At 46.0% G+C, this 11,220-nt stretch overlaps 1 protein-coding gene across 1 annotated transcript in view; it reads right to left on the reverse strand.

Annotated features, from left to right (window-relative positions):
* LOC103368275 (sodium channel protein type 2 subunit alpha-like) overlaps nt 1–11,220 on the reverse strand; it is a 157,211-nt gene that overhangs the window by 20,516 nt on the left and 125,475 nt on the right. The window contains exons 19-21 of the mRNA XM_008296600.1: nt 10,702–10,819; nt 1,568–1,722; nt 739–912 (exon numbers count right to left, since the gene is read on the reverse strand). Coding sequence (XP_008294822.1) covers nt 739–912; nt 1,568–1,722; nt 10,702–10,819 — 447 coding nt within the window. The remainder of the gene's footprint in view (nt 1–738; nt 913–1,567; nt 1,723–10,701; nt 10,820–11,220) is intronic.

Consider the following 11,220-nt stretch of genomic DNA (forward strand, 5'->3'; position numbering starts at 1 on the left):
GTTTTGTCTCATTTTATCTCATTTTGTGGTCGTTTTGTCTCATTTTATCTCATTTTGTGGTCGTTTTGTCTCATTTTGTGGTCGTTTTGTCTCGTTTTATTTCATTTTGTGGTCGTTTTGTCTCATTTTATCTCATTTTGTGGTCGTTTTATCTCATTCTGTGGTCGTTTTGTCTCGTTTTGTCTCATTTTGTGGTCGTTGGGTCTCGTTTTGTCTCATTCTGTGGTCGTTTTGTCCCGTTTTGTCTCATTTTGTGGTCCTTTTTTCTCATTTTGTGGTCGTTGGATCTCGTTTTGTCTCATTTTGTGGTCGTTTTATCTCATTTTGTGGTCATTTTGTCTCGTTTTATCTCATTCTGTGGTCGTTGGGTCTCGTTTTGTCTCATTTAGTGGTCGTTTTGTCTCGTTTTATCTCATTTTGTGGTCGTTGGGTCTCGTTTTATCTCATTCTGTGGTCCTTTTGTCTCGTTTTGTCTCATTTTGTGGTCGTTTTATCTCATTCTGTGGTCGTTTTGTCTCATTCTGTGGTCCTTTTCTTTGTGGTCGTTTTGTGTCTCCTTGTGCTCTTCCTATTGTGTCTCTATGGCCATTACTTACTGATAATTCTAACTCATGGCTGGCACGGAGACACAATCGCAGTTGCTGCAATCTGTAATTACAGTAATTGTTTGAACAACCCACACGCGCCACCGATCGATAGGCGATTGACCAACCAGAGAGGAACCGATCAATAACTTACATCGACGATGAGGAAGTCGAGCCAGCACCAGTAGTTGGTGAAGTACTTCTTGAAGCCGTAGGCCAGCCACTTGAGCATCATCTCCAGGATGAAGATGTAGGTGAAGATCTTGTCGGCGTACTCGAGCACCACCTTGACGACCCTCCTCTGCTCGATGTAGATGTCCTCGAAGGCCTGCAGGGGGCAGCACACCAGTCAGCTCCGGAGGTGAGGAAACGCACTCCATCAGCATACAAAATGACCATAAGTACACGATTGAAACACAATTCCAGGTTTCTAAAAGAGTCATCACTAATGTTTCATGTACGGCGCCTATGAAAGGTTTTGCCCTTCAATGCCGCTCAACACTGAATCACCTCCAATTTAATCTGACTTTAAGGATTTACAAAAGGAGTCGAACTGAAAACAGATTTCCACAACGTAATTCAATTAAACACAAATATAACATGTTGGATAAGTAAGTGCAGAAGTATTGACCACGTGACTCACCTGACCCAACTCAGGTAAGGAGACTAGTGAAGGAGGCCACCAAGACTCCTAAATACTACATAATGACTTAGGGAGGAGATAAAGAGTCACGTTTTATTTCTCTTACTTCACACTTTGTTTTGGAAATCAGTTTTCAGTTTGACATCAGAGTCTTTTTATGTGAACGATCGGGTCAAAAAGCAAATTCAGTGTTTAAGCAGAATGAAGGTTCTGTGGATTCACTGAGGATGTTCTGCTGATGAATGTGTGGGTTCTGAGCTGCTCCACATCTACTGTCTGTATTTACTCCTCATTCAGAAGGCGTCTAGTGACACTACTCAGAGCGAAGTGTGAGTCTGACCAGCGCTCCGGAGCTGAGCAGGATCATGAAGATGATGAAGGACTCGAACCAGCTGTGCTCCACGATCTGGTAGCAGGTCTTCCTCATCCTCCACCAGATCTGGCCCAGTCCCGCAGTCGTGTCGATGTCGCAGCAGTGAAACCTGGCGACGCACACTGCACACACACACACACGCACACACACACACACACACACACACACACACACACACACACACACACACACACACACACACACACACAGAGGCGTGGGTCAGAAACACCTGGAACTCCCTCACTGCTGCTGCTGTGGACAGAAACCAGAGGAGGAACCAGCATTTCTCCTTTCATCTGCTCTCCTTGACCAAGCCGAACAAACAGCGAGCTCCGGCCTCCAGCGGCGGCCGCCGCCGGGCTCGCTGGTGTCGCCACAACAACACACGGGGTCATGTCATGTGTGTTTTGTTGCTGATGACTGCGAGCACAAAGAGCTGCATGCTGCCCTGTGCTGCTCCGTGTGCCGCTCTGATGCCTTTCAGCATGAAAACATGGATTCTGTGCAGCGCGTTGTCTTGCGTAACGACCGACTCTTTGACAGATGTTAAGCCTCTGCTTTCAGGCGGTGTGTGAGTGTGTGTGTGTGTGTGTGTGTGTGTGTGTGTAATGGAGTGATAAAGATAGCAGACTGCAGCATTCACATCGGATTCACTTTTATTTTCTGCCCTTAACTCGCTGTGTGAACAAAGCTGTATTCACACTCATTACGTTCTTATTTTCCTTTTACTGTTTAAAACCAGCCTCGAGGTTTGGCTGAAGTCAATATCACATCCCTTAACTTTCCCAAAACATCCTCATATCCCTTAACTTTCCTTAATATCCTCAAATCCCTTAAATGTCCTCACATCCCTTAACTTTTCTTAAATATCCTCACATCCCTTAACTTTCCCGAAAGATCCTCATATCCCTTAACTTTTCTTAAATATCCTCACATCCCTGAATTTCTCTTAATATCTTAAAATCCCTTAAATTTCCTCACATCCCTTAACTTTTCTTAATATCTTCACATCCCTTAACATAAATGAATATCCTCACATCCCTTAACTTAATGTCCTCACATCCCTTAACTTTCCTTAAATATCCTCGCATCCCTGAATTTCTCTTAATATCTTAAAATCCCTTAATTTCCCTTAAATTTCCTCACATCCCTTAACTTTTCTTAGTATCTTCACATCCCTTAACTTAAATTAATATGCTGACGTCCCTTTACTTTCGCTTGCTGCGAGCTAACTCTCGTGCACTTTTCGGTGTCCAAGGTGCTGCTGGCTCCGCCTCCTTCAGGAAGAAAACCCTCTCTGTCAGCTTGCAAAGATGTAAAAGAGAGCAGGATTGTAGACACAGTATTCAATAAGAGGTGAACTTGTGGTGTCTAAAGTATTACAGGAGGGTTTTTTTTTTTCTGGAAAATTTTGGGAGAATTTCTAATTGCAGTTGGAATTTGATCAGTGATATAAATATTTTGAGTCCAGTTAAAAAAAAACAAAAGGGCTCAGACCTGCTGGAACATGTACCGGCTGCTAACACAGACAAAAATATGTAAAAACCCGTCGGATTACTGAAACTAAGAGCACAGATCAGTCTGTGATGCTGCTGCTCACTCAGACCTCCTCCATCCTCATCTCTGTTCCCGCCTCTTTTCGACTCTTCACCGCTACTCGCTCGAGGGCACGTCAGCATCGTTCGCTCGGTAACGTCGCCAGTCCCCATCACGAGTCGACGTCAGGTTGTCGTACGTCGTCGGAGACACGCTGATTGAATCCGGGCGAGCTCTGAGCGCCGCCAGCCGACAACATATCAGGACGGGAATCTGATCCTCACGCTATCGGAGGATGAGCAACTCAGCGAGTCTGTTCCAGGCTGCTTTCAGGAAGCATCCACATGTTTAAATCAGCGTGAAGGATCTCGTCAACCCTCGAAACAACAGCCACTTTCTGGGCTCCTGTTTCACTTTCATCACTGTGGCTCATTTTTCACTGCAACATGAACTCCTGCAGGCCCACGGAAACGGCACGAACGACACAAAAATAACACAAAAAGATATGAAAACGAAAAAAAGAGACCAAAAAAAGAGCACGGAACGATGCACAACATGACAAACACGACACAAAAAGACACGAAAAGATGCAAAAGATCAACAAACACAAAGAAAAAGATGCAAAAATAAAACAAAATCAAAGAAAGAAATGCACAAATGACACTAAAATTACACAAAAATGACATAAAAAGACGCAAAAATGACACACAAACGATACAAAAAGATGGAATATTACACAAAAATGGCAAAAAAAGGGAAAAAATCGCAAGGAATGATGCACAAATGACACAAAAAGCAAAAAATGATACGAAAAGATGCAAATTTTAACAAAAATGACAGAAACATGCGACAATGACACAAAGAGACAAAAATGGCACAAATTTTTTTTTAAAGAGACAAAAAATCGCAAGAAATGATACGCAAATGACACAAAAAGCAAAAAAAATAAAAAATTTACAAAAAGATACAAAAATTAAACAAAAATGACAAAGAAAGACAAAAATGACACAAAATAATGCAAAAATTACACAAAAATTAAACAAAAAGGTGAAACATGACTCAAAGAAATGCAAAAATCACAAAGAGACAACAAAAACCCCAAAACTAAACCAAACTAAACTAAACTGACTGATGATGCAGAACTAAGTTGAGTTTGGGGGATTTTATTTGACTTTTCTTTCTGCTCGTGACCCATTTTTCCTCACTGTGGCTCTTTTTCTGTTTTTTTCTTTACAGTGAAATAAAGTCGTGCAGCTCTGTGGAACCACAACAAATGACACGAAAAGATGTAAAATGACGCAAAGAGAATAAAGAACAACAGGAATGCTGAATGTATCTCCACCATCTGGCTCCTCTGCTCTCTGGTTCTGATCCATCCTGCATTTACTCATTGATCCAGCTGGTTGGATTTCCTCTCAGTCCAAAATTGTGGAAAATAATAATAATAATAATAATAATAATAATAATAATAATAATAATAATAATAATAATAATAATAATCAACTTGAAATGTCTCTAAAAGAAACAAAAAATGTCCAGAATAGCCTGAAAACTGCCTTAAATCACTGCAAACTAGTTTAAAACAACATTTTTCTGTCATATTTTGCTATTCTTAGGTCAGTGTTGAGTCTACAACGAAAGCAGACACCATCACACCCGGAGGCTCCACGTCAGTATTTGACGGTTTAGATTTGAAACTAGTTTCCGTAGTCGTGTGAACAGCAGCTCAGCCGACACACATCCCTGAGCTTTGGTCTCGGCTCTTGACAGCATCTGGTTCCTGCAAAGGATTTATTATTCGTGTTCAATAAATTTATTGTGAGCTCAGATTTTGTACATTTTTTTCCAGATGAGCAGCTCGAGGACGCTCAGGACGTGGAGCTAATGTGTTAAAATGAGACTAAATGAGAACAATCCGGATTCGGAGCTCAGACTCGATGATTCACGACGAGTTCACTGACTGTCAGGAAGCTGGAAGTGCGAGCGTTCCCCCGGCCTCGACGGCTCCGGGCCTCGACGGCTCCGGGCCGCTGCTGGGCTCAGACGAGCTTCCGGCGGGTTTTTCAGGGTGAACGAGGCGCATTATGTCGGTTCCGCGTAACGGAGGCGGCCGCGAGCCGCTCCAGCTGATTGCAGCGTAATTAGGGCTCTGATTACCGCGGCTTTCTGTCTCCATGGCGACTAACAGGCTTTTCCCTGATATGCCGGCCGGGTAATCCAATGAAAACGAGCGAGCGGTAATCCGACACTCAATCAGCCCACTTGGCCGAGTTGTTATCGGCGCGTGTTGGGAAACCCCTCCGCAACACTTCTGCCGCCATCGGCTCTTATTGAACGCAGCCCTGAACGCCTCGTTGGGCCGGCCGACTCCTCCAGCGCCGCCGCATCGATCCGTCACGGAGCGCTGCTCAGGGAGCGCCGCAGAACCCTCCGCTTAGAACAAGAACATCAGGTTCTAGAGGTGTGAGAAACGGCCAGCGGGGAAAAAAAAAAACGTTCTGGTGAAAGTTCTGCAAAGTTCCCCCAATGTTTCCAGCAGGAAGTTCTCTGTTAGTTCCCAGAAGAATGTTGCGTCGAGAACATTCTTCTTCTGTTATCATCGGGGTAAAGTTCTGAAGAAGAGCGTTCGATAAAATGTTCCTCCAACAAAAAAGGCAAAACGTTCTACCTGTAATATGTCACATAAAAAGAAAGTTCTCAAAGTGTTCTGTATGAAAACATTCTTTGTTTGTTCTTGTTCCAAAAATGATCTGAGAAGGGTCTGCAAAGTTCCACTAGCCAAAAGGAAAAAAAAGATGCTATCGACGCCGCAGATGACAGAACGTTCTTCATAAAACGTTCCTGTGACGTGATATGTTAAACAAAAGGGGAGCATTCTTCCTACAAGGTTTTCTGGACGTTTTAGGGATGTTATTGAGGGAACCCACAAAGATCTATAAGAAAGAAAGAATGTTCTCAAACCAGCGTTCAAAAGATGTTTTCTGGATGTTACAAGGGCCTCAGATGACAGAACCTTTTTGTAACGTTCCCCTAATGTGACACAATAACGGTGGAACATATTACAGAACCTCCTGAACATTCCCACACTGTTCCACAAACCTGCCGGTGAGCTTTAAAAGTAAATATGCGGTAACTTGTTCCGTCTGTAAAACGTTCTCACAATCTTTACAGGATACAAAAGAAGAACGTTCTCAGCGTCACAGTCAGTTTTGAGAGCGTTCGAGCACAAAGGTCTAACAATGTTTTTAGAACATCTTCAGTTATCCTGCATTCAAGAAAAACATTCCGGGAACTAAAAGAAAACCTCCAGCTGCCCAGAACGTTTTTGGAACGTGAAGGTTCTCGCCAGGTTCCTTTGACTCCAGGCAGAACCGAACACACACACACACACACACAGCTGCAGCAGCACAACATTAACCAATGAGTTGGCATTTAGCTGACCAATGAGGCGGCTAACGCGCTGATGCGCCGCTTCAATCTCCACATGCCACTGGATTAGCATGTGAGCTAATGTAGCTCGTGTTAGCTAACGACGCCGTTTGTGAGCGCGTGTTTGTGGCCGAGAGGAGATAAAAGGGAAATAACGGCTGAGCCTGACAGAACGTGTTCTCCTGCCGTGTGCCTGATAAACAAAGAGCGAACAAACGACGGAAAGTAACCGTCGCATAAAAAAACAAGAATTGTTCAGAACTGAAAAACAGTTTTTGGATTTAATTTCACAGAATCTGTGTTTTTTTTTTTATGTTTAATGAAAGATGTTTACACGTAAAAACAATGACATCACCTGTAAATAATGAATCATGTGATCAGGCTCATACAGGAAGGAGCTTTCCATTCTTAGTTGGGTCGGACCGGCCGGGTTTTGAGCGACGACCTTGGCTCGCCGTAGAGCCGCTATCGGTCGGCGAGGTTTCCTCCCGTCCGACCGGCCGACCTTTCTCTGTGCGCGGTGAATAATTAGCGGCGGGAAGCGTCGCCGTTCGGGCCGACACCGACACTCTGTCTTGCTGACAGGCGGCGGGAGGCTGCTGCTGCTGTTTGTGCTTCGTAATCACAGCGTGGACGAAAACATGAAGACGCACGCAGACGCAATCCTTCACGGCTGAAGCAGCGTGAGCTGCACACAGACACACAAGTGCAGCGCCAGCGCTTCCACGGCGACGTGAAGCTATAAAAAAGACATTTTGGAGGATTTTTCTGCTGAACAACCAGTTAGGAACGTTCTTCCTGCGTTACCACGGAACGCTGAACGGGTTTCTTCACAAAACAGGCGAAATGTTCCGTCGCTACGGGAACGTGAGAACGTTTGACATCCTGCGAGGCCTCGAGAACATCAGGAAACCAGAGAACATCCTTACTTTGCATTGTTGTGGTTAACGTTCTGTAACGCGTTTTCTCAACAACATCTCCAAAACGTCCTCAGAACATCGCGGTCAGAATGTTCCGCCTTTGTTAATGTGTGACATTACAGGAACGTTGTATAAAAGCTCATCTGAGGACTCGATAACTTCCGGTGTTTAGCTTTTAAACGTTGGTCGGGGAATGTTCCTCCTTTGTTATGTTGGAACGTCATCAGTGTTCCCGACAACGTTCTCTGAATGCTGACAGTAGAACATTATACAAACTTTAGGGCAATGTTACTGGAAATGAAAATGTCCTTTGAAACGTTTGTCCAACGTCTGATTGAAACGTGAAGAAACGATGAGAACGTGCAGCAGCGTTCTGCGGCGTGGGAACCTTCAGGACTTGAGGGTTCCTTTAGAACGTGGCAGTGAACACATCGCAGCGACGGCGGAGCAACAAGCGCTTCCTGTCGCAGCGTTTGGAGCCGCAGGACGGTTTATTGGACTCGTGATGAGGATTTATTCGTGCTGGCAGCGTTCTCAGAGAACCGACAGAACTGGGCCAACGTCGTGTTCTCTAAATAAAACAAGGACGTGTTCTGATGTCGGTTCAGGAAACATCTGGAATAAACTCCAAACAGCCTCACGGCGACTGTTTTTTTGGGTTTTTTTTGTCATTTTGGAAAAATTCTGAGACACTTTTTGAGATTTTCTGAACGTTTTGTGTTGTTCTGGAGAAGTTCTAGTCGTTCTGGAAGGTTTGACACCTGGACAAGTCGTCAGGAGAAACTCTGAAGCATGTTGGACGAGTTGTGAGGAACGTTTAAGGTGCTCTGGAAGTGTTCTGAAAAAATTCTGAGACATTTTGGACCATTTTGGAGTCACACGTCCAGTAAGAGTTTCTGCTGCATGAGTAAAGCTGGTGGGGATGAAGAACCGGGTGGTTCTGAACCGGGTGGTTTGGGAGGAACTTTGTTGGGTTTGTTTGGTTTTAGACGGAGCTTCGACCCGGCAGAGCGCCACAGACACACAAACAGACACACAACACAACACAAAGCGGTTCCTGTCAGACAGCTGCTGTCTGTCTGATGCTGTTAGTTCACTGGACGAGTTCTGGAGCAGCTGGTCCACACACACACACACACACACACACACACACACACACAACGCTGCATCAGCACGCGGCTGGTTCTGGTCCGGTGTTGTGTTGACGGCAGTGAGCTGAAATCGTCTCTTCTGGTTTATTTTCTTGTGATGTTCAGTTTATTGATCGTCGATCCGTCGGTTCGATCCGGTTTGATCCGGTTCGATCCGGTTTGATCCGGTTCGATCCGGTTTGTCCGTCAGCGCCACAAACACGACGTGATTAAACAATTGAACGTCTGAGTTCTCTGTTCGGTTCAATGAAGGATGTTTACACGTAAAAACAACGAGACGCGGTTCCATGATGTCAGAACCCAGTCCGGCTCCGTCCTGCTGCTACTGGGTCCGGTTTAGAGTTTAAATGTTCTGATTCTGTTTCTGAACAATCGGCTGCTCGTTTTAGATCAAGACGTTCGTATCGTGCTGTTGTACCTTCCCGCCTGGATCCACCTGACGACACGGTGCTGCAGAGTTTTGTTCTGATCCGAGTCCAGCCGGTGACAAACGCGCGCCTGCTGTGAAGGACTCTGCTGAATCAGGGAGAAGCCGGCGGCGTGTTGGGACGCCGGCGACGGACGCATCAATCTTGTAAATGAATCAAAGCTAATTCAACATCTGCTCGCTGGCAGACGAGGAGGCTCTGGCGGGACCGGGCCCGGTTCAGAACCAGGACTATCAGCATCTCTGGAGTTGTTCTGGGAGGTCTGATGCTCATTCTGTGTATTTCCAGACAGAACAGAGACTCTTTCTTGTGTAAATTCACAATGAACAGGGAGAACTTCTGCGGGGGGATGTGGCTCACATCCAGTCTGTTCGCTGAGCTGCTTCATGAGAGGAACCGTTCAACGTTCAGACATCCAGGTGGACGTCTGGGCCGACGGCTGCAGCTGGAGCGCTTCGTCTCCCCGTCCTTGTTCATGTCATACGTTAGCTCTCCTCCTAAACTCGCCTTGAATGAACCGTTCAGCACAAAGTGTCGGGTCAGCTGGTCGGCGTTTGTCACCTGACGAGGCCCCGGCAGGTGTCGGGGATGTTTCCTGGCCGGTCGCAGAGGCTTTTCCAGCTGGCTGGCCTCATTCTCTCTCAGTCTTTCTCTTTTTTTTTTTGTAGCCTCGCGTTACCTGTGAAAGTCAAACCAGCGACTAAAAACGGAGCCCAGAGCGTGAACGGTTTGCCGCCAACAAGGACTCGGCCACATGCACATGCCGTCCACCCGACTGTGTGTCTGAATCGTGGCCACGCCGGCTGCGGAAGACAAATCTCTGCGCTCCGGGACAGAAGCGGCTGAGTCAGGTGTGTTTTTCACCTGGGTCAGTCGGCGCAGCATCATAAATCTCATTATGAAAGTATTGGGCCAAGCGGGCGGCGGCATGGGCTGCTGGTTGTAACGACACCGGCTCACAGCGTGAAGACGAAAACAGGAACGTAGCGACCAACAAAAGCACCACGGACACACAACACAGCAGCGCCACATGAGACGCACAACGACAGAGACGACAACAAAACAGAGACACGGGGTGAACAGGAAGAGACCAGACTGGTCCAGAGATGCAGGAGATGAACAAAACGAAACACAACGCGACACACAGGAGACAAAATGAGACAAAAAACACAAAAGAGACACAAAATAACAAAAACAAGACAAAATGAGATAAAGTAACAAAAAAAACCCAAAAACAGACACAAAAAAAGACAAAAATGACACACAGGAGACAAAATGAGCGACAAGACGACAAAAACAAGACAAAAATGCTAAAAACCAACCAGCCAACACGACGCCATCGTTTCCTTCTTTTGGTCTTTGTGCTACTTTTGGTGCCGTTTAAGCGTCTTTAGGTCACTTTTATGTCATTTGTGCTTTTTGTTTTTTCGTCTCTTTTCCTTCGTTCTTCATGTGGTTCTGGTTCCACACAGCTGCAGGACTTCATGTTGCAGAGAAACATGAACCTCAGTGAAGGACCATGAAGCGGGAGCTGAAAAGCAACCAGAACCTGCAGCTTGGAGTTCTTGGATTTGGTCGTGTTAGACTCCTGGAGCGCCCGGTAGTCGCGTGTTTGCGTGTTGAGTGTGTGTTCTTACTGTCGGGGAAACAGTTGTCGGGGTCCATCGCCTCCTCGGCCATCTCCGAGTACTCGTCCTCCTCCTCGCCGGGCTTCCTCAGGTCCACCGTGCTGCCCTCCGATAGGCTGATCTCGTCCTTCTGCTGCAAAACACAACAGGAAACAACCAATCAGGAGCGCCCTCGCTGGCTCCCACCGTCCAGCCACAAACGTTCTGAGAAAGTTCTGCCGACGTTTTCAGCAGGAAGCTCCCAGAACGTTGAAGGTCGCACGACCGAAGACGTTCTGACAGTGTTTGGTGATAACGCTGTTGGAACGTTCTTCCTTTGTCATGATGTAACTGTGTGGGAACGTTCCATCAGCATCCCCAGAACGTCCTGAGAACACGGTAGCCAGAACGGCGCCCCCTTTGGTTAACATGTCACATTACTAGAACGTCCTCTGAGGGCTCGGTACCATCTCCAAAACCCGTACGGCCCGTTTGAGTCTGTGTCTGGTTGATTTGTGGTGTTTTTGTGCCTCTTTATGGTCAATTTGT

The sequence above is a fragment of the Stegastes partitus genome, unplaced genomic scaffold (genome assembly GCF_000690725.1).
Source record: "Stegastes partitus isolate 25-593 unplaced genomic scaffold, Stegastes_partitus-1.0.2 Scaffold1137, whole genome shotgun sequence".
Classification (NCBI taxonomy): Eukaryota; Metazoa; Chordata; class Actinopteri; family Pomacentridae; genus Stegastes; species Stegastes partitus.